Source organism: Numenius arquata, chromosome 9, assembly GCF_964106895.1.
Source record: "Numenius arquata chromosome 9, bNumArq3.hap1.1, whole genome shotgun sequence".
Taxonomy (NCBI): domain Eukaryota; kingdom Metazoa; phylum Chordata; class Aves; order Charadriiformes; family Scolopacidae; genus Numenius; species Numenius arquata.
Window position 1 is genome coordinate 10891733 of NC_133584.1, and position 21342 is coordinate 10913074.

At 38.7% G+C, this 21342-nt stretch overlaps 2 protein-coding genes across 4 annotated transcripts in view; one reads left to right on the forward strand and one right to left on the reverse strand.

Annotated features, from left to right (window-relative positions):
- Positions 1-11963, forward strand: part of HLTF (helicase like transcription factor) — a 27067-nt gene extending 15104 nt beyond the window's left edge. The window contains exons 19-24 of the mRNA XM_074153855.1: positions 586-764; positions 2427-2555; positions 3993-4105; positions 4400-4580; positions 9950-10030; positions 10741-11963. Coding sequence (XP_074009956.1) covers positions 586-764; positions 2427-2555; positions 3993-4105; positions 4400-4580; positions 9950-10030; positions 10741-10893 — 836 coding nt within the window. The 3' untranslated portion in view covers positions 10894-11963. The remainder of the gene's footprint in view (positions 1-585; positions 765-2426; positions 2556-3992; positions 4106-4399; positions 4581-9949; positions 10031-10740) is intronic.
- GYG1 (glycogenin 1) overlaps positions 11345-21342 on the reverse strand; it is a 19203-nt gene continuing 9205 nt past the window's right edge. Inside the window, exons 5-8 of one of the 3 annotated variants that reach the window (XM_074153856.1) lie at positions 20176-20302; positions 16791-17010; positions 16092-16142; positions 11390-15860 (exon numbers count right to left, since the gene is read on the reverse strand). In XM_074153856.1, coding sequence (XP_074009957.1) covers positions 15690-15860; positions 16092-16142; positions 16791-17010; positions 20176-20302 — 569 coding nt within the window. In that variant the 3' untranslated portion in view covers positions 11390-15689. Of the gene's footprint in view, positions 16001-16091; positions 16143-16790; positions 17011-20175; positions 20303-21342 lie in introns of all 3 variants that reach the window. The other 2 variants (XM_074153859.1, XM_074153857.1) reach the window with 2 other exon arrangements.

Below are 21342 nucleotides of genomic sequence, written 5' to 3' on the forward strand. Positions count from 1 at the left end.
AGTATTTTGAAAAATCCTATTTTGAGATGCTGTCGGGATAGATGTGATTCTTCAGGAAACTGAAAGACCAACGAGATACGGTCAGAATATTTTTTAGAAGGCTTTCAGTTACCTTCCTGCAAAATACAGGATGGAGAAATAACTGGATAATTGTTCAATAATTATTTAGAAATTAATTAGTAAGTGTGATTTCAATTTTTACTTAAAATAAAGCAATCTTGACTATAAGTAGTGTCATCTCCATAGTATTGTTTCTACTTGAACAGCTGCCATATGAAAATTGCTTGTTCCCATTAGGCATTGTGTCATATGTGTACTTAATCACTGAGCACGCAGTCAGAGTTCTGAGTTCTAATTACCATTCCAGAATCGAAGTAAGATTACTCTTAATGCCCTTTGAAATAGTAGGTTGGAATTTTCTGTAGTATTTGGCAGCTTGTGTTTTTATATGTTGTAGGCTATATCCTCATTGTGTATAAGCTGTCCTAACTGCATTTTTATCAATGGAACTGTGTTGACGTGTGCCAGCTCAGAGCATTATCTATATAGTAATCTCTGTTTTTAAGTATCTTTCTATATTTGTAGATAATAAAACTCCTGAAGAACTGCGTGAGACATTAGTGAATAAAATGAAGTTGGTTCTGAGCTCTGGTTCAGATGAAGAATGTGCAGTTTGTTTGGAATCACTGACTCATCCTGTGATAACACGCTGTGCGCATGTGTTTTGTAAGCCATGTATTTTTGAAGTCATCAGAAGTGAACAGGTTGGTTGTTCTATGGTTACAGTTAATTCTAATAGCTATTCAAAAGCAATGAACTGGTATCACCAGAAGGCCATCTAGCTATTGTTCTTTTAAATCATAAATGGTGAACAGTGTAAGCCATGTTATCAGCTGGGTTATCTAGCTGATAGCCAGCTGTATCCTGGGCTGCATCACCAGCAGCGTGGCCAGCGGGTCGAGGAAGGGGATTCTGCCCTTCTGCTCTTGTGAGACCCCCCTGCAGTGCTGTGTCTGGCTCTGGGGCCCCCAACATAAGAAGGACATGGACCTGTTGGAGCGAGTGCAGAGGAGGCCACAAAGATGATCAGAGGGCTGAGGTTCTTGATGTGTCTGTAGCAGTCGGTGCCTGTACTCAACCTGCAGGCGTATTTAGGCATGCAGAGAAATAAATTGGGTTATGATGTGATGGAACCTGTGTTACTTGACTGTACAGTCAAGTAATTTACTGTGCCCTTGCCTAGAGAGGACCTTGGTATCTGCAGAAGTAGGGCCTTTGTTCCATCCTACGTTGTTCCATAGATTGCTTTCATGGTAGTGAAGTCTGAACAGAGGTAGGTGTGGATTCTGCTCTTTTGAAGTTGAACTATCATGAGTTCATAAATCAGAGAGTGAGTAAGTCTTTCTTATGTTCAAAGTGATTCCTGATTTGAATCCATTCCCAAGGAAGTTTTTGCAGCTTTTTCGGAGACTGTTATTTCAGATTGGTCTGTGTTAAAATTGTGTCCCTTGAAAGGATATCTTTATTGTTGCAGTAAATTTATGTATGCAGACTATGATTGCCTGCTTCTTTAACGGGCTAGATGTTCACTCCAGATTAGTAGCCCCCAGTATTCATCTCCTTTGTTGCAGGTTTGCTTTGCAGCCTGTGTAAAGGTGCCTTGATTTTGTGGCCAGATTACTGTATAAATGGAGTTAGCTAATTTTAAAGGGTTGCTCTGTTCACCAGAAGTTTTTTCATGTTTGTCATTTTTGGTTTGCAAAGTTGTATATTTGTGTACTGCACGCAGTCTTTTGGTAGATTTTGTGAGTAGTCCTATGGAAGTGCTATTGTATAAACTCTAAACTTTGCCTTATCTAGAGTATGCTTGAGGAAAAAAAGCATTCAGTGTTTAATTATGTCTCATTTCTCATGTCTGTTGGGGGGGAAAAGAGAAGATACCCTGTGTCTGGCCCTGACAAAGCATATTTCATCAGACTGCTATTATTTCTGTGCAGGCTTTGAAGAAAAAGGGTAAAAGGTCATTCTTTGTTTGTAACTAAGAAAGATCTTGTCTTTGAAAGATGGTTTATTTTTCTGGTATTTTAAATAGTCTTCCCCCTTTGCACAAGTATTTGCTTGCTTTTAAATCTTGAGCTGCTTATTTCAACCATAAATATGCTCAGAAAGAATACCACTTTTAGGGAAGGCTGAGTGTTCTGAAAACATGTAGCATTTATGTCACCTTTTGTTCTCACAAAATATTTTGATTGTTAGGTCAGAAGTGACAAAGCAGCGTGTGACAAGAATGAATGTACTCCTTCAGGATATTTTTTACGAACATCTATATAATAATTTCATAAAAGGTGCTTTGTAAAGGTGCTCTTTAGTACTTTCTATGAATAATTCAATCTGTTTCTTCTAATGTTGTTTGGGTTTTTTTGTAGCCAAATGCCAAATGCCCTCTCTGTAGGAATGAGCTTCGAGTAGAGCAGTTGGTGGAATGTACCCTAGAAGAGGAAATAGACTCCAGTAATGGAAAGAAGTCTGATCAGGAGTGGATATCCAGTTCAAAGGTACGTTCCATTGTGTTTTACTTGGCTTTTGTTACAGTTTTGTAGAGTGCTCTCTAAAACTTCCAGGTAAATAATATGAGCATACATTACATATGCATAACATACTTTAGATTATTTTTTAAAAGTCTGCACAGCATGTCTAGCCAACACAGGAGAAAACGCATAATAAAAATCTCATCACTAACAAATTTTGCAGCAGGGAAACAAGGCAAAAGGAGCACCAGTTGTAATTTGATGCTGGTTGTTGTGCAGTACATAGATGTTTATTCATTAAATAAAACTTTTGGTAAAAGAGCTGTTGCTTTGCCTTTTGTTTCTATTTCTGAATATAGAGTAGTTCTATAACCACTGAAACTCTTCAGCACTTAATTGACTTTTTTTACTTTTTGGAAACTAAAAATCTAAATAAATCCTTCTTTCTTAAAACTTGTCTAAAGAATATATATTCTGCTCTAGAGGGGAAAACTAAATGTGCATCACATATGTTCAATATAACACTTGTCAGATAAACTAGTGAGATATTTTTATTTTACTTTGTAGACCTGTTTCTGAAGGTCTGCCACATTGGTTTTTGCCTCACCTTGATTGTCCATTCGCTGCCAGAAATTAAATTTTTCTGCCTGTACTTTGAACATTTAGTTTCGAGATTGCTTTTCTGAAACATGAAATTTTTAATTTTAATTTGTAATGCAGTTACTGTTCCTTCAAAAGTTGGTTATAAACTTATTCCCTAAAAGTATTTCTGTGGAGACTTAAAAACTAATTTAGGACATGTGCTCCAGAATAAATTAAGATGTCTTAAAATTTTTTGTTTCTGTTTACCTGGTGCAGTTACTTGCATTCGCTAGTTCGTGGCTCTTTACCTCATCATAGCTATACCTTAAATGAGAAAACTGTCAATGTTCTTCAGCTCAAATCCAATTCCTCACTCTTGTTGTTCTCATCTTGGTCCCAGGAGTGCTTTTGGTGTCTCCTTATCCTCTGTCATACCTAGCCAAGGGCCTTGCATAGCTTATTTGCCTGAATATTCCCAGGGGAAGCCTTTCTTGCTTCTTGAGTATAGCTACAGTAGAGCACTTGCCTTCTGGCTGTCCCTTGCATAAACCTTATTTTTCAGAGTTCCTGTGCTGTGTTCCTTTTTTCCATATGGCCTGGAGGTAGGGGAATTTTTGACTGCTGACAGTGGGGAAGCATGTCTGGAAAATGGGTTTGTGAATCGTCTTCCCCAGTTTGTGAAGTGAGCATTAGAAGTGCTCTACCCTTTGTTTCCTTTGGAAACTAAAAGAAACCCTACCCACAGAATTTAAGATTAGAAGTTTGTTTAAAAGATATTACTGAACAGTGGTTTCTCAATTGATGTGAACATTATCAAAGCACCTGTAGGAGTGGAGTCTAACCAAGTGAGAATAAACTGCATAAGTCTCCATTTGATTTCAGATCAATGCTCTCATGCATGCTTTGATAGAACTTCGGAGGGATAATCCAACTGCTAAATGTCTGGTTGTTTCTCAGTTCACAACTTTCCTGTCACTGATAGAAAATCCCTTGAAGTAAGTAGAACTACTGTCATTTTTAATAAACACGTGCTTTTATGGTATCTTAGAAATATCTCTCAAAGAATATAGTATCCTCTTCATTTTTAGAACTTCAAAAGAGAAACAAATTACTTAAATGCTTTTAGTGGAATAAAACCATGAATCTCATCCTTATTTTTAATGTATCACTTTGTTAAATGCAGAGTTTTAAATATGCTTTTCAAAGTAGAGGTCAGGATTTCAATGTATTTATTTCCTGTTGCCACAGAAAATGAATTGTTAAATGGAACTTTTTTACTTTGTCTTCAGAGAATCGGGGTTTGCCTTTACTCGTTTGGATGGGTCAATGGCACAGAAGAAAAGAGTAGAAGCAATTCAGTGTTTCCAAAGCAGTCAAGCAGGATCCCCAACTGTAATGCTTTTGTCTCTGAAAGCAGGTGGAGTTGGATTAAATCTGACAGCAGCTTCCCGAGTGTTTTTAATGGATCCTGTGAGTAATGAGTTGTTCATAATGATCTGGCTTAACGTAGGTGAACCTCCTTTTTGGTGTTTTCCTAAGAGGTAGAAGGAAAACCCCTTTGAGAATGATCAACACTGATGAGTATCTGTTAAAGGGCAAATAGGGCTTTTCTTCATTTGTTTCCCTGGCATGTTTTTGTTTTAACACAGTATTTTTGTGCTGTCCATCTATTTACTGTGAATGGAAAGAATGCTAGTAGTACTGGTAACAGAGTTGTGTGTAGCATTCGATATCTGTTCCTTCTTTCTTTCTTTCTTTCTTTCTTTCTTTCTTTCTTTCTTTCTTTCTTTCTGATATTTGTGAATGTGGCTTTCTGTTTGTTCTATTTAATAACTTTAAAAGCCATAAAGTGGAATTTCAGGAGTGCTGCTCTGCTCTGTTCTCTTCTGTTATTTTTGTGAATTTCTTTAGAAATAAAGACATTAGTCTGAAGTTACTTTTTGTGGTTGTAGGAGACTGAGATATCTAAGATGGTGATATCTAAATTTAGGAAGTTTTCTCCTTTTGCTAAAGCACTCAGGAATGCAAAATTATTTGTAAGGAATAAAAATGTAAATTATATTTATGGATAACAAAATGGTATTCTTAACAGAATTGGTTCATGTCTTGTTGCATCATTGTACAAGACAAAAATTTTTCTGTTCACTTCTTCCCTTCTCCACTATTTACTTCTCTGCTCTGATGTCCTAGTTTTTTGGCAGCTGGAAACGGAGACAAATTCTGCAGTTTGTGCACTTGAAAACAAAACTGAAGTAAATTAAATGTAGTGTAGCTTTGGACTTGGGCATCTGGTAACATGAATAGTAAAGAAAAAGAGTTATCTTGGACATCAGGTTAGTGATAATAACAGCATGAAGACAAAAGCTATTTACTTAATAAACTAAAGGAATGAAATATGAGTGAGGATGGAGAAGTTGCCTTGGAAAAAGGTTTTTGATGAACTGCGATACATCTTCACAAGTATTGTTTCTGTATGTATTGCATTGAATAGTTCAGTTGGAAGGGACCTACAACACCGTCTAGTCCAACTTTTTTTTTTAACAATTCTCTGAATAAGAGATTATGGAAAGTCCAAGAGAATTTTCATTTTCTGTGAAGATAATTAGTAAGGGGTAATGCATATACCGTCTTGCAGCAAGCAGTTGTAAGAAAATAAGCTAAACACTGTTAATACTGAGTCATCTACAGTATATAGTTATACCTCACAAACCAAAGCCAAATATAATTTCATCCTTCATACACTGACTTCTCCTCACCCTGCTGGTAACCATCCTGTGATGGTAACCATCCCAAGTGGCAGTGGTTGCCTGCTTGTATTTGATGAAGGGGCAGTGAGTGGGGCCACATGATCCTTTATGATCTCACTTTTGAATGTTCAGTGGTGAATGAGATTCAGTCATGCATTAGCATTCCTTGAAGTGAATTAGCAGCAATAATAGGATTTAAGAAGCAGAATTACTTCTGGAGCCAGTGGAGTAACCAGTTTTTCTACTCAAATTCTGTGGATTTGTTGTAGAACTGTAGCTTAGAGTTCTGCATTCTTTCTCTGAGAGGTGTTGGACCACAGTGCAAGGGAGGAACATCTATCCAACTACAGACTACCTCTCTTTTTTTTTTTTTTTAAAAATTGCTTGTTTGTTTGTTTAAAAACAAATCATATCTGCTGAATTCTCGCCTGTAGGAAGAAATGTGAAGCTTTAATGTGAGCATTTCACAAGTGTACAGGTGTTTTTGAGGCTCAAGTTTCTCCATATTTTCCTATGTAAAATATAGTATTCCTTGTATGAGATACTGCAGAAAGGCATAGAGGTATTGCAATTCAGTTTTCATTTGCTGGACTGATGAGGAAAGAAGAGTGAGAGCAGTACTCTTTGGTCCTCCTTGACTACAGCAAAGACAGAATAGAACATGTTTGTCCGTGTTTGGGCTAGAGCTTTCCTCAAGACATCATCTTGTTTGTACAGTCGGATTAGTATTAGAATTGTTTGTTGTACATAGTTTGCCAGGAATGTTCATCTTGCAGTGACAGATATATCATAGAATCATAGAATGGTTTGGGTGGGAAGGGATCTTGAAGATCATCTGATTCCAACACCCCTGCCATGGGCAGGGACACCTTCCACTAGACCAGGTTGCTCAAAGCCCCATCCAGCCTGGCCTTGAACACCTCCAGGATGGGGTGGTGTTCTTCACAGCTTCTCTGGGAACCTGTGCCAGGGTCTCACCACCCTCAGAGTAAAGAATTTCTTCTTTATATATAATCTAAATCTCCCCTCTTTCAGTTTAAAACCATTATTCCCTGTCCTATCACTACATGTCCTTGTAAAAGGTCCCTTTCCAGCTTTCTTGTAGGCCCACTTTAGGTACCAGAAGGGGCTATGAGGTGACTGATCTCGATCTGGAAATTGAGCCGCTAACCACTACCTTCTGGAATTTCACTGAATTTCACTGAATTTTTTTAGAGTTGGAAGGGACCGTATAGATCATCTAGTCCAACTCCCCTGCTGAAGCAGGATTGCTTAGAGAATGCTACTCAGGACTGCATCCAGGCGGGTCTTGAAAATCTCCAAAGAAGGGGACTCCACAACCTCCCTGGGCAGCCTGTTCCAGGGCTCTGTCACCCTCACCGTGAAGAAATTCTTTCTCATATTCGAGTGGAACCTCCTATGTTCCAACTTGTGCCCGTTGCCCCTCGTCCTGTCACTGGGAACCACTGAAAAGAGTCTGGCTCCCTCCTCCTTCAGCCCACCCTTGAGATACTTATAGGCATTAATAAGGTCTCCCCTCAGCCTTCTCTTCTCCAGACTAAAGAGTCCCAGCTCTCTTAGCCTTTCTTCATAAGGGAGATGCTCCAATCCCTTAATCATCTTTGTTGCCCTTCGCTGGACTCTTTCCAGAAGTGGAAAGTGGAAGTGACTGTCCAATCAGTTTCTCATCCACTGAACATTCCACCCGTCATATCCATATCTCTCCAGATTAGAGAGAAGGATGTTGTGGGTGGACCATGTCAAAGGCCTTAGAGAGGTCCAGGTAGATGACATCCATAGCTCTTCCTTGTCCACTGATGGAGTCACTCCATCATAGAAGGCCACTGGGTTGGTCAGGCAGGACTTAGTCTTGGTGAAGCCATGCTGGCTGTCTGAATCACCTCCCTGTGCCTTAGCATACTTAGCATAGCTTCTAGGGGGATCTGTTCTGTCACCTTTGTGGGTACAGAGGTGAGGCTGACAGGTCAGTAGTTGCCAGGTCTTCTTTTCTACCCTTGTTAAAAATGGGTGCAGTGTTTCTGTTTTTTGAGTCACCGCGGGCTTCACCTGACTGCCATGGCTTTTCAAATACCGTGGCGAGTGGCTTGGCAACTACATCAGCCAATTCCCTTGGGACTCTGGGATGCATCTCATCAGGTCTCATGGGCTTCTGTATGTTCGGGTTCCTCAGGTGGTCACGAACCTGATCTTCTCTTACAGTGGGAGGGACTTTGCTTCTTGGATGCCTGTCTTGCAGTCCATCAACTCGAGAGGTGCAGGGAGAGAGGTGCCTCAGAGTGATGACTGAGGCAAAAATGTTGTTTAGTCCCTCAGTCTTCTCCTCATCTGTTGTTACCAGTTTGCTGGTCTTCTTCATCGAGGAGGTTACTCTTTCTTTGACCTTCTTTTTCTGGCTGACATAGCTGTAGAAACCCTTGACATTATTCTTTGTGTCCCTTGCCAAGTTCAGTTCCAGCTGCACCTTGGCCTTCCTGGCCACATCCCTACACAACTGGGCAGTGTCCCTATACTCCTATACTCTTCCCAGGATACCTGTCCCTGCTTCCACTGCCTGTGCATTTCCTTCCTGCTTGTTAGTTTGCCTGGCAGGTCTTGACTCGGCTGTTCTGGTCTCTTGCCTTCCTTCACTGATTTCTTACTCCTGGGGATCGAGAGCTCTTGTGCTCTATGGAAAGTGTTGTTAAAGATCTGCCAGCTCTGTTCTGGTCACTTGTCCCTGAGGGTGGTTTCCCAGGGGGTCCTGTTGACCAACTCCTTGAAGAGCTGAAGTTTGCTTTCTGAAAATTGAGGGTCCTGACTTTACTCTTCCCCTGACCCATATTCCTCAGGACTGTGAATTCCACCAGTGCATGATCACTTGTCCTGGTTTGAGCAACAGGATTAATTTCTCTTTCAATAATGTTACTTTTCAGTAAGGTCTCTTCTAACACTTGGGAAAACTGCACTTCTAGAAGACTCTAGTGTATGAATTGGTCAATAGGCTCCCCTCAATCAGGTGGGCTGTAGTAGACACCGCCCACAAGGTTCCCTTTGTTGCCTCGGTCTCACCCTGCTCGTGGCTTTTCTTCAGAGACAGCTCTTGTCACTGTCTCCATTTCTTGATGTAGAGGGCAATGCCTTCCTCGCCTGTCGCTTCTGAACAGCCTGTAGCCATCGACAGCCGCACTCCAGTCATGGGATTCGTCCCACCAGGTTTCAGTAATGGCACTTGTTTGGCTGTTATCTTGCAGCTTGATGTCTTAAGTGTATTTAGGCATCAGAGGTTCTTAGACTCTAAAATTAATTTTTTGTGCTAGCCTAGTGATGTTTCCCCCTGCCCCCGCTTTTATAGAAAGGGGCCGTTAAGAAGAGTTCCTACATAACTTTCAGTGTGTGGGTGACATGGCAAGGTGAGCCCATTGCATGAGACTTGCTTTTCACAGAGAGAACACTATGACATTTTAGGTAGATTTAAATATCCATTCTGTGAGAACTAGTAGTACTATACCTTTAGGTAGAAAAACATGCTGGAAAAATGCAGAGGCATTAAATATAAATACTTGTATTTAGTGTTATACCCTAAGCACAAGTAGGAACAGCTACACTACTGTTTTGTGTTCAGCAAGTTTCTTGTTTACCTAACTTGGGGACTATTGCATATACTAATGGAAATACACATTTTCTTTCTTTTTAAGTCAGGGGACTTAGTCTACTGGTAAATAACTGCCTGTGTTCAGCTGGTTTAGGTTTTGCTGTCAGGAAAAGGGTACTGAGGCAGTTAGTATATGCAGTGTTTATTTTAGAATTAAAATGATAACGAGGTTGTTTTGATGTCCCCTAGACTCCTGACAAACTTCATTTTTTAAAGCATTTGACTGATCCTGCTTGTTATGAATATATAACCAGAAGTTCTCAAAGCTTTCTTTGTAGCAGGATATTTAAGGAGTAAGACATTAGGTTGGGCGTAATTAATCAGCAAGCGATATTTGTTCAAGAGCCGATGGTGCAATAACTTCTGTGTGATTCCATGTGCATCTTGCTGTGTATTTTGAAGGGAGGTTATTTAACTTGTTCTTTGCTGCTACTGATTAGGCTTGGAATCCTGCTGCAGAAGACCAGTGTTTTGACAGATGTCACAGGCTGGGTCAGAAGCATAATGTTGTTATTACAAAGGTGAGTTAAGAAATTATCTATTTGAAGAGTTTCCTGGTTCTGAATAAATAAATTATATTCCAAATAGCTTTACTGTATTTTTAAAAGAATTGCAACAACATATGCCTCACCAGCAAACTTAAATTGTAGTGCGGTTTTTGAAGTGTGGATTTTCAGTTGTAAGATTTTTGTTAAATGTGACCTATTTCCCATGAAATAATAATTTTAGAAATTAGATGTCCCTGCTGAGCTTTTTGGATTGACTAAGATGGGTTAGTGTTGCTGTTGCCGAGCCTGGCTATTACAGTTTATTCTCTTGAAAGTATATAAAACACTTTTGCTTTTGTCATAGCAGTTTGTTTAGCAGCAGAAGAGCAGCTGGTCCATCTCATAAATATCCAGTCACAAAAACATTACTAGGGAAATTGAAGACAGGCTCTCTTCTATTATAAGTAGCAAAGAAGAAATAGATATTCTTCCAATAAGTGTTTAAAAAAAAAAAAAAAGGCAAAATAATTTTAAATACCAAGCCTTTTCCTCCAGCTGCTTTATAACCCTTCCCTCTTGTGTTTTCTTTACAGAGTAGTAACAAAATAATGTAACTGTGCTGTAGGGTACTCAGCTTTTTAACTTTTTCCCCAAAGTACCTAAATTTCTCATCCTAAACTTTAATTAAAAAAAAAAAAAAATAATCCCTTCATTTCAGTTGGGCTTTTTTTTCCCCCCGACAGTTCATTGTGAAAGATTCAGTGGAAGAAAATATGCTGAAAATTCAGAACAAGAAGAGGAAACTTGCAGCAGGAGCCTTTGCTACCAAAAAGCCTTCAGCAAGTGAAGCAAAACAAACCAAAATTAATGAAATTAAGGCTCTAATTGATTTGTAGCTTGAAACTGTGGTATTTTGTGTAAATAACATATTTAATATTTTAATTAATACTGTTCTTCAAGTTATATGTGTTATGCTAACTTTTAGTTTCGCTGTCTTTATGGTTAAAACACAAATGCCTCAAATTAGACTGATTTGCTCCTAAATGTTAATTTAGAAATCCACAAACTTGATTTGCACTCCTGAAATCTTTCCAGCGTTCATTTCTTCAAAATGTTGCTTATTATGTACAATGCTTAAGACTATAATAAAAATCCCTCAAGATAGAAGTGCATGTTCATGCATTCTAACTTGCAAGAACTTACTCTTTTTAGAGGTGAAAAGGTAACAAAAAGTAAATAATGTGTTGTCATTCAGACAAAACCCTTAAGAAATTAATTAGCTTTATGTTTTGATCTCAATGTTTGTGATAACCAAACAGATTATCTGGGGTGGTTTTTTTATTTTTTCAGAATAGGTGGTCAGTGATCACTTCATAAGGAATTATTACTTTTGCAGGCAATGTTCAAAGATGGTATTTAATTCAAAATCTTAAAATATTTTTTTACTATTTCTGAATGATACACAGGTGTAACAGGGAGTTCCTCTGATTATTTCCCGTGAGCTAGTAAAAATGAAGTATTTAAATTTGTAAAACACTTTCTTTTAATATGTTGCTTCCTTTAAACAGAATTCCACTGACTTTTTGTAAAAGTAAAGGTTTTGTGATTTGGATAAAATGCTAGAATCACAGGCTTGTATTGATAACATGCTTTCCAATACTTTCTGTACACGCTTTGAACAGTATGATTGTGCTATGTGCTAAGTAGAATATGACCCACTCGTCACTCTGTCAGTTATCCCTTGCAAAATAAATGAAACAAAACAAATTATTTTAATAGCTGCCAGCTTTCTAACAGTCTTTTGCACTGCTAAGTGCTTTTCCAGTCTCACGTGTCTTAATGGAATGCTGATCTGGATGCAATTTTATGATTCTATGATTTATAGAGTAAGAATTTGGTATACTACTTGTATTCATGTACAGCAAAGTAATAAACAGCACTGAGGAATCTCAGTTCAATATTAGTTGAATGTTCTTGTCTGTTCCTTGTATCTCTTTCCATTTGATCCTGGTCTTCTGTTATGTATTTTCTTAACACTATGCTGCCTTCCCTGTTGCACTCAAAACAGGAGGCAGAGATTGCTATGTTTAGGTCCTCTTTAGATACTATGTTTAGATTCAGGAAGTGCATTTGGCACCAGAGAAATGGAATCTGATTTGCTTCTAATGCCTCTCACCTTTTCTTATGTCCTAGAATACCAGCCAGCTGATTATAAGATGAATTGCAAACACAGGTAATTGAAAAGGACTAAGAAATAAAGGGAGGATGTCTGGTATCTGGAGAAACGGTGAGCCAAGGGAAGGAGTGAGAAAGGAATTCAAAATAGGTAACCTAACAAGCTGATGCAGTTCTTGGGGAGCCAGCATCTTAGCTATGGAGAAAAGTGTGTTAAGTTAGAGAAGGAATTAGAGACATGAATGATGGAAGACAGTGTGAACCTCAGTAACTGGTTGTCACTGGAAAATTGACAAAAGAATAAGAAAACAGAGCTACACACCTGATTGAAGTGTTGGGCTTTTGTTTTGGGGTGGATTTGGGGTTTTTTGGGTTGGTTTTTTTTTTCCCCTCACAGACTTTATGTAAATTAAACTTCCTTTGGGTTTTTGTGGTTCAGGTTCTGAAATAAGCTGGAGAAATAATTCCTGATTATGCATGAGAGATTTGGCTGAGTGTCATTCTTTCTATTTTCCAAGTTAAAATTCCATGAGGAATAGACCCATTTCAAGGGCTAGCCAAGCTACATCATTACTTGTGTTAAAATACGCTGACATTTTGCAGAGTGGCTGAGTTATGATTATGAAAACAATTACTAGTATCATTTTTCCTCTACTAGATGATGGTTTCCATGTTCCAAAGCCAAAAAACCACTTACTGGAGTTAGTACTAAGCTGTATGGCTAGTTAAGGTCTCTCCCAATAAAGCCATTAATGTATCCAAGAGAACAGTTAAAGGTCAAAGCTGAGGGGAGAAAAGTACTGTCTCATTGGATGGAGCTGTTCAGTTTATGGGTTGTTAAAAACCATGGTGGTGTGGCTGTTTTCCATGATCTGTAAGTAGTCTTTGGCTATTTGTATGTTCTAGAAATGAGCTTTGGAATTATAAACTTAACGTTTTTAATTCCAAAGAGTGAATTAATAGTCTATCATTCTGGGTTTTATTTACCCCCTGCATAAAATACAGATGTAAATGAAAACAGTATGCTTCTAAACTAAGAGCAAGAAATGCTTATAATTGCTCAAATGCTTCTAAACTAAGAGTTGCTCTGAGGTGTCACCATCTAAGGAACACCTTAGATCATATGCTTTTTAAAGGCAAATACAGTTCCAATACTTAAGTTGCAATCTAAGCAGGGCTATGATTGTTTTGAATAATGTCTTGAGTATAGTGCTTTAATTCGGTTCCTGCTTTGAGTAACTACAGTTTAGAGCAGAAAATTGATGTATCAGGTGATACTACTACAAGGGATAAAAAGGGATCTCAACTTTTCTGCAAGTGCTGCCTGCAGTAGTTACAAAGGAAATAGTGGCAGATAATGACGTAAAGGCCATTTTATTGAAAATAAGCTGCATAGAGTTTGGTATAGATGTCATACCTTTTGCTTTCCTGAGTCTGTGGGTAAACACTCAATCATAGTATGAGTCACAGAGGCTAGGACAGAATGGTTTTATAGGTTTTCTTTCTTTACTAACTATATTTGTTAACCCAAAACATGCAGGTGTTTCATCTTAGTCAGCATTTCTCCTTATCTTCTTCTATGAACGTAACGAAGTTTATGTGCTAAACCAAATTTTCAGCTAGGTATAGTCTCATGCTTTTACACTTCCAGTTCTCTCCAATTAAGCTTAAAAAGAAGTAATGTGCCTATTCTCTACTATGAATACAGACAAGGGGAGCAAAAGTAAGACTGTTTTGCTGTCTTCAAAAGAGTATTTTACCATTTTCCATAGAGTATTTTGTGAGCATGCAGAACTCCAGTATATGTACTTGTTGGATAAAGTCTACTTTTGTCACTACAGATTGTAACCAGTAATCCCTCCTGCTTTCACGCAACTTCAAACTTACTGTTAAAAAACCACAACACAGCAAAAGAAAAACCCACACAGGAAAAGGTTAGTTACAACTGGGAGTTCAGATGCTATGTACTTTTAAATGGCTACAAGCTACTTTGGTTTGGACCTCATCTTTAGCATTTTTGCTAAATGGTGATCAAGGAATTTTAGAGCAATTAAGTAGTAAAAACAAGTTAAAACAAACTAACTCTCATACCCAGATTATGTCTTCTGCTTTACCAGCAAATGGTGAGAGCTTGTTGACTGTTTATTTTATCTCTAGGCTGAAAGTTTAGCACCCTCACTAGCTTCCTGCCAAAACCCTCCTTTATCAGGAAATAATGAAATAGTATTTTCTTACTGTTTCTGGACTAGTACAGAGTATAGCTGTCAAAGACAGAACACTAAGTAATTTGGTTCTGTTTAGACTTTTGGCTGCAGGATGGAGCTGGAACTTAGTACAGATAACAGCTAATCCCCATCTGCCTTCAGCATGCTTTTGTTATTGTGGTATTTTTACTGCTTTTCCATGTGTCTGAGAATATGTGTAGCCTGAGTGTGGCAAAAAAGCACTTTTTTTTACTCTCTGCACACATGGAAAGAGTAGTTTTCCTTATCAGAGCAGGTACAGTTACTTGAGCAGCTACTTAGTCCTTCTTTTCCAAAGTAGCATCATCGTGTTTAACAACAAAATCCCTGTACGCTGTGAACATGTTTCTTTAGTCACTGAAAGAAAGATTCCCTCTCCCCAAGCTCCAAGATGCTTCTGTGAGTGGCCTCAGCAGGTGCCTCCTCCACTGCCCTGTCCTAGACTTACGGCAAGCTAATAAAGGGATTGGCCCTAAACAACTCCCTTGCAAATGACTGTATTCTGTAAATAATTAGAGCTAAAAGCTGGACATTTGCTAATGCTAGCTAGAGTAGCCTTAGCAAAGCTCAAGGGTTATACCTTGGACTGCTTCAGAGCTCCCTTTTTTTTTTTAATTGCTCAAGAGTTTAGGGAAGCCAGAAATGCATGACAACTTTTTATTTTTGTATCAAGTGCAACATTGCAAGTAACAGATAAAACTCAGTTTACTAGTCCCGTAGTGTACAGAACTGAAAAATGCATTCTGCCATGCTGTAGGCACTGTGCGTAAGAACCTGGTCAAAACTTCAGTGCAATTGTGACTGGAAGAGCAAAGCAGTGCTATTACTGTTACATCTGTATGTATCCCAGTGTCATTTAATACATTTTTGGTAAAGCAGAATGGCTACCACTCTAGTGTATGAGCAACCCCATGAATAAGATTTTACATCTAAAACAGCAAGCAAAGGAACCAATGCTAACCACCTTAATGAGGTGAGGTAACAAACCCAGGTTCAAGGAATATGTTGAGCCAATTGATCACAACAGAAGAAAATTTAAGCTGAAAATACCTGGTTTTATCTAGTAGGGAGAATTGGAAATTGGGCAGTAATAGGTGGCCCAAGGAATTCTGCTTCCTAGCTTTTGCTCATTCTTCATCTGTAGCACTGCAGAGGCCTTCAGCCAAGAAGTTTTTCATCAAGCTACTAGCAAGTGTAACTGACCACCATCTACACCTTTCTAGCTGTTAGTTCGGAACAAGTCCTTGCATCACCACTGTCTGAGACAGGCATTTCTACTGAAGGTAGGTATCAAGTTTCTTCTTGATGTTGTCAAAGGAATCCACTCCCAAATAGTCAGCTTGGCCCTGTTCCCACCGTTCCTTGCGTTCTTCTGAAGATACGGTTGGTAATGCTGGTGATGATGCTGATATTGATATGTGGGACATTGCCTCTGAAACCTCTGCCTAAAAGGAAAGGCAGAGTGAAAATACAGAAATACTATGTATAGCTATAGCGAGCAACAAGGCATAGAATGGGACAACGAAGTAGATGTTCTCATGCGCAGCAGCAAGCATTGCCAATGGGCAGGGATTGTGCAGCTTTCCTAGCAAAATAACAAAGCAGAGTTACAGAAGTTAGCAGGGACAGGGAGCAGGGAAAAAAAAAAAAAAGAGAAAAGTTTAAGTTCTTCATACCTCTCTACAGAAGCCACAAGAGAAAGCCAGAGTATAGACCAAGCCCGATAGCTGCAAATAGTTTGTTAGAAAGATGTAAGATTAACAAGAGAAAGCACATCTTAAGAGATAAGTAACTTCGGTCTTAGAAAGGTTGAGAACTTAAACTGGCCCATGTACTAAGCTAAGATTATAAAGTCTGCACTCAGATGCAAGCTACTAAACTGTGAGTGAGAACTAGAGCTAGAAGCGTTACTTTGGCTTTGGTAAGTATTGGGATTCATCACTGCCAGTCTGCAGGAGTAATCATTCTGTAGTTATCCTAGGCTTACCTAGATCTGTTTCACCATGCAAGATCTGTATGTACCTATTGCATGCTGAACTGGGGTTCTTCTGCTCAAGAACCTTATTAGCTGCAGCACAGTAAGAGTTACAACCCTTATATTAAAGAAGCTACTACGGTTTAACTTCTGGTGTGCTATTAGCTGCTTAGATAGTTGGGTTTAGGCAAGCAGACAGCTACATTCAAGACCACTAGAGCATGCTTCTCTACTGTAGTAGTATTTTTTCCAAGCTTAAAAAGAACAAAACAAAAACCCCTGCGTCCCACAAACTAAATCACACCCATGCTTTGAGCTGGACAGAAGGAAGGGAAATCAGTGGAATGATAAAGAACCTGTCATTCATACTTAGTTTCTACAAGAACGTTAAGGCACGTACCATGTTTACACCTGTAATACTTTCTTTAACAATTCCATGCTGTTCTAGTAATGGTAAAACATTAGCTGTATAGGTGTCCCACCACATGTCAAGGAATTCTGGGTGAACTATTTTAGGGTCGTCCATGTTGCCTTTTATGCTTTTTGTTCTGGAGTCATATGTGTAATTCCATGGTTTTGTGCTTCCCAGGAAATGCACCACTTTAGTATTTGCACCAAACCTGTTGGACAGAAAAAGTTAGAACCCACAATTTGTGGAGGTGTCTAGAAAACAAGAGTTTTGACTGGCAGTCATAAATTTTTTTTAACCTGCAGTTTCCGTAGGTGTCCAGAAAACAGAAATACGAATATATTTAGGAATCTAAACACTAAATGATCAAACTGCCAATGCCTACTGGGACTGAAAGCATTGCTATACAACAGAAAAAGTGCAAACGGAATATCTACATTACACTAGTCAGAATACAGCCAAAACCTAATGGTCTGGGCTATGTAAGTACTTACAGCCAACTCAAGTCTTTAGGTAGAGGAGTGTCCATAGCTCAGGAGAGAGCAGTCTCAAGCAGCCGTTGCAATCGGAACTGGTTTTAAAAGTGAAAAAGATTCTACTCCAAAGTCAGTGATCCAGATAGTTAGGCATTGCAAGCATGATGTAGAAAAGGGTCAGTGTTAGAGTTACCCTTTCAGTTTATAGCCCTATAGAAAAGGATTGTTGGAAGGCCCTGCTGTGGGAAGGCTGCCCCCCTGCAAAATAATAGCTCTCTATAACCTAGGCATTTCAGAGGACTTCTCATCTTGGTGCAGCAAGGTCTTGCTAGGCAACCAACCCCTATTTTCTAAATAGCCTAAGTTTAGCCATGGGTAGGGTTTCTGGTGGTTGTTTTTTTCATTTATTTCTTTTTAACACTATTTTAACTCCATTTTCAATATGGACTTTCAGTTTTGTCTCAAATGTTACCAGTATGTTCATTCGCATTAAGCATGTAAATGAGATGTACCCCTTTTGAAGTAAAGAACTTAATGCTAAAAGAGACAGCATCCATGCTACTCTTGTATTGTTCTACAACTAGAATTGAGCTTCAGTCAGTTTTGTAAACAAGCAATACCAGTCTCTCCAGTAACAGCAGCTGTCTTACCTGGTTCTTCACTTACTAGGATTTCTTCTCAACATATGATTAAAATGATAGTAATGCCAAACTAGTTTGTCTAACATTATTAAGCACACCTTGGTCATTTTGACCATGACTCCAATGTTTAAGGAGTTTTATGTATGGATACTATGCAGGTGTGTTTCAAAAACTTCAGAATATTTGAAACAAGGCAATACGCATTTGGGTGGGGGTTTTTGTACTACTGTAAGCTCCTTGACTGTGTTTCAATATTCACGCTCAGTGTTTTGAACACAACTAATGTTATTGACGACTGAAAACCTATGCATGTGAAACAAGGTCCAGTATTTGCACTAATTGGAAGAAAAAATTTTCTATCTTCAAGAGGCAAGTTCCTGGGCTTTAATTTTCAACTCCACGTGTCATGATTTGACATAAGAGAACTATCTTAGTTTTATTCAGTCACAGCACTACTTAACAGCCTGAGTTTTCTTCATCTTAAGCTGCTGCTGTTCCGAGGAAACTTGTCCTTGTTTAAAAATCAAGTCTATTTAAGCTAGAGAACGCCTAAGTGTTATGTTACACTTTCTGCAAATGGAGAAGTGTATTCTTAGTATTCTGTCCACTTAAGACCTGTACAGCAGTTGACAGATGCCAAGCTTCTACGATGTTTTCAGTATCTGCTTTCTAGATACTTTCTAGATCTGCAATACTTTCTTTTGACATTTAAGCTCAACTGTTAGGAAGCTTTATGTCCACACTGGCCTCAGTAACTAATCCGTCTTTCCCTATCTCCCAGAAAAGTCCTTCATCAATGTTTTGAAGTTAGAGAGCATTTGTCATGAATTGGCATTTTCCTTTGGAAAAAGGATTACTGGGACTGCTGTGAAATCTAGTCTCGCTGTACAAAGCTGCGAAAAACTTAGCTATTGATGTCAGTAGGTTTAAATTTCACTTTATTCCAACTGCTGATTACCAGGCCTGTAGCTGCTGATCTAACCAGGGGAAGTTGTTCCACCTATCGAGCAGGGCATTCTACTTAAAAGGGCTGCACTTCCAGCATTCTACCTTTGAACATCTGCTGATTCCAGTTAGGCAATTGATTCAATCAGTTAAATGGAATTTTTGTCAGGAACCCCCAGACAAAATTAGTCTTTTGTGGCAACAAGGTAATTTGTAAATTTAACAACCAGCCAGCCATGGAAAGAAGACACACTTTACAATCAATGTTAGCTTATCAAGTGCTGTCCAACTACTTAGTCATTCTCAGGCTTGCATATATTTCTTTAAATAAGTGTTCCACTTTTAGCACGACAGGATTTCAGATGGTATTCTGATCACAAGACATAGTTTGATCTTGAGCCAGCAGCAGTCCTGCTTATGCTAGCTGCTGCTTTAGACACTAGTAACCTGATGTCATTCAGAGATCAGATTGTTTTTATGCAATTGGTACTTTCCTTCCCCCCTCTTCTCCCTTTTGAAGCTCTTAATGAATATGAGTTTGTGTAACGTTTCAGCTTCTCTGCTTCCTCCTGTGTTTATTGTAACACTTTGAGTGACCCTGCCACTGCCGTAGGGTTTACTTGCATGCCAAATCTCACACTGCTAGCTAGGGAGGATACGGTTGTTTCCCTTACACAGGAAGCTTGTACCAGTATGATGGTTGGCTGTAGTCTTTGTTCCATCTTGCTATTACGTAAGGAACTGAGATCTAGAAAGACTGGTGGGAGAGAATTATAGCTTTATACAAGTCTTTGTTCACCATATTTATTTGAATGATATAGGTTGATTAGATGAACTGTGACTACCGGTTTTTAAATATCCTAAGTAATTGGAGTGAGGAAAGGGCAAGTTATCTAGGTGGGAAACAATACCACCAGTGACATACTGAAGTTCAGCTAAAGCTGATTTAAGAGCTACTGTCTTTGGTTAGAGATGTAATGGACAGTAGTCCATACTGGAGTAGTGGTTCTTCCTTTTGCAAGTGACCTGTCAAACGTGCTTACTCTAAATCAACTTTGGTGTTACCACCAGGGATGAGTGGTTTAAGCTAGAGATACAGCTTTCTCTCTGCATGAATCATTAAACGATTAATTTAACTAGTATTAATTCAACTTTTTTTTTTTTAAAAAGACAAGAAACAGTTATACCTTCTTTTAGTGACAATAATGGTTTCCCTTTAGAAAAGCTGTGTAAGTTAACAACATGCCTGTTCATTCTATTATAAGAAATTAGTTTATATCAGCTCTGAAAGTCATCTTAGAATTTTGAACTTACGCTTTAAATGCTGGAAGGTAGGAATATACAGAAGTGCTGCTCAAATTATAAATAAATGGTAGATGTTTGCTCATGTCTGTTGTTGCCCAGCTGCTGAAAAAGGTGTTTAATAACCCCTGATCTGCACCTGAAAGAAAAAGCATTAATAGGCTACAAACATCAGATAGTTGTTTTAGGATCTTTTTCAGTCACTTCACTAATTGCTTGATAATGCAGTTGTCATGTCCAGTAGGAGTTTGGCACAGGGCACTAGAGTTCTATTTGTGAACAATCCTGTAAACCTTGCAGCCTTTGAAAATCCAAAAAATACAGAGAATGAAAGAGATAGTACGTGTGGGGTTGCTTTTGCTACAAGGTAGCAGAAGATAGCTGCTCACAAAGCCTACCATTCAGTTTCTTTCACAGCTTAAGTTCAAGCTGTAGAAGGCAGCAAAAACCCAGGACTTGACAATTGAGTACTGTTCAACTTCAGGAAAGCTGTGGCTCAGAAGATCAAGTACCAACAATTAGTTTTATTACTTTTGCTTACAGATGCATGACCAACATCAACGCCAGGGTTAGGGTATCAGTGGTCTGTTAGACCTGCAGCCCTGGATGTGATCAGGTTCCTGCACTGTGATGTGATCAGGAAAGCACATTCAGTCTTGGTGACTACTCTAGTAAAACTTCATCAAATCCCTTACAGAGCTAGGAATGCCCACTGCCTGTTATTTAAAAGCTGCTGACTAACCCCTAAGTGAGGGTAACAATCTAAGTTATGGCCAGATCTACTCTCTTGGGAGGGGTCACCTCTTAGTTTGCAAGCAGAGGTTGTAATGAGGTTAAATGAGTCTGAAGTGGTTTGGTTTAGCTACTCTATTACTGACATACAAATCAGCCTCTGGCCCAAAGCAGACTAGTTTATAAGAGTCTACTGAGAAGTAAAAACTACTTATTCATGTCCATTTATTCTTTATTGCAGTGAATATAGTTAGTCTTTAAGTGCTAATAGTTCCTCTTATGAAGGAGATTGAAGGGAGTCCTTCAACATTCATTTGCTGTCTTCTCTCCATCTGTAACTGCATTCACAAGTAGCATTGCTAAGGAATAGGTAAATGGATAGCCTAGTTAGAAAAGAGGTAGTGTTTTATTTTAATGTTTAGTCTTCTAAAGCACTCAGTCTCTGAC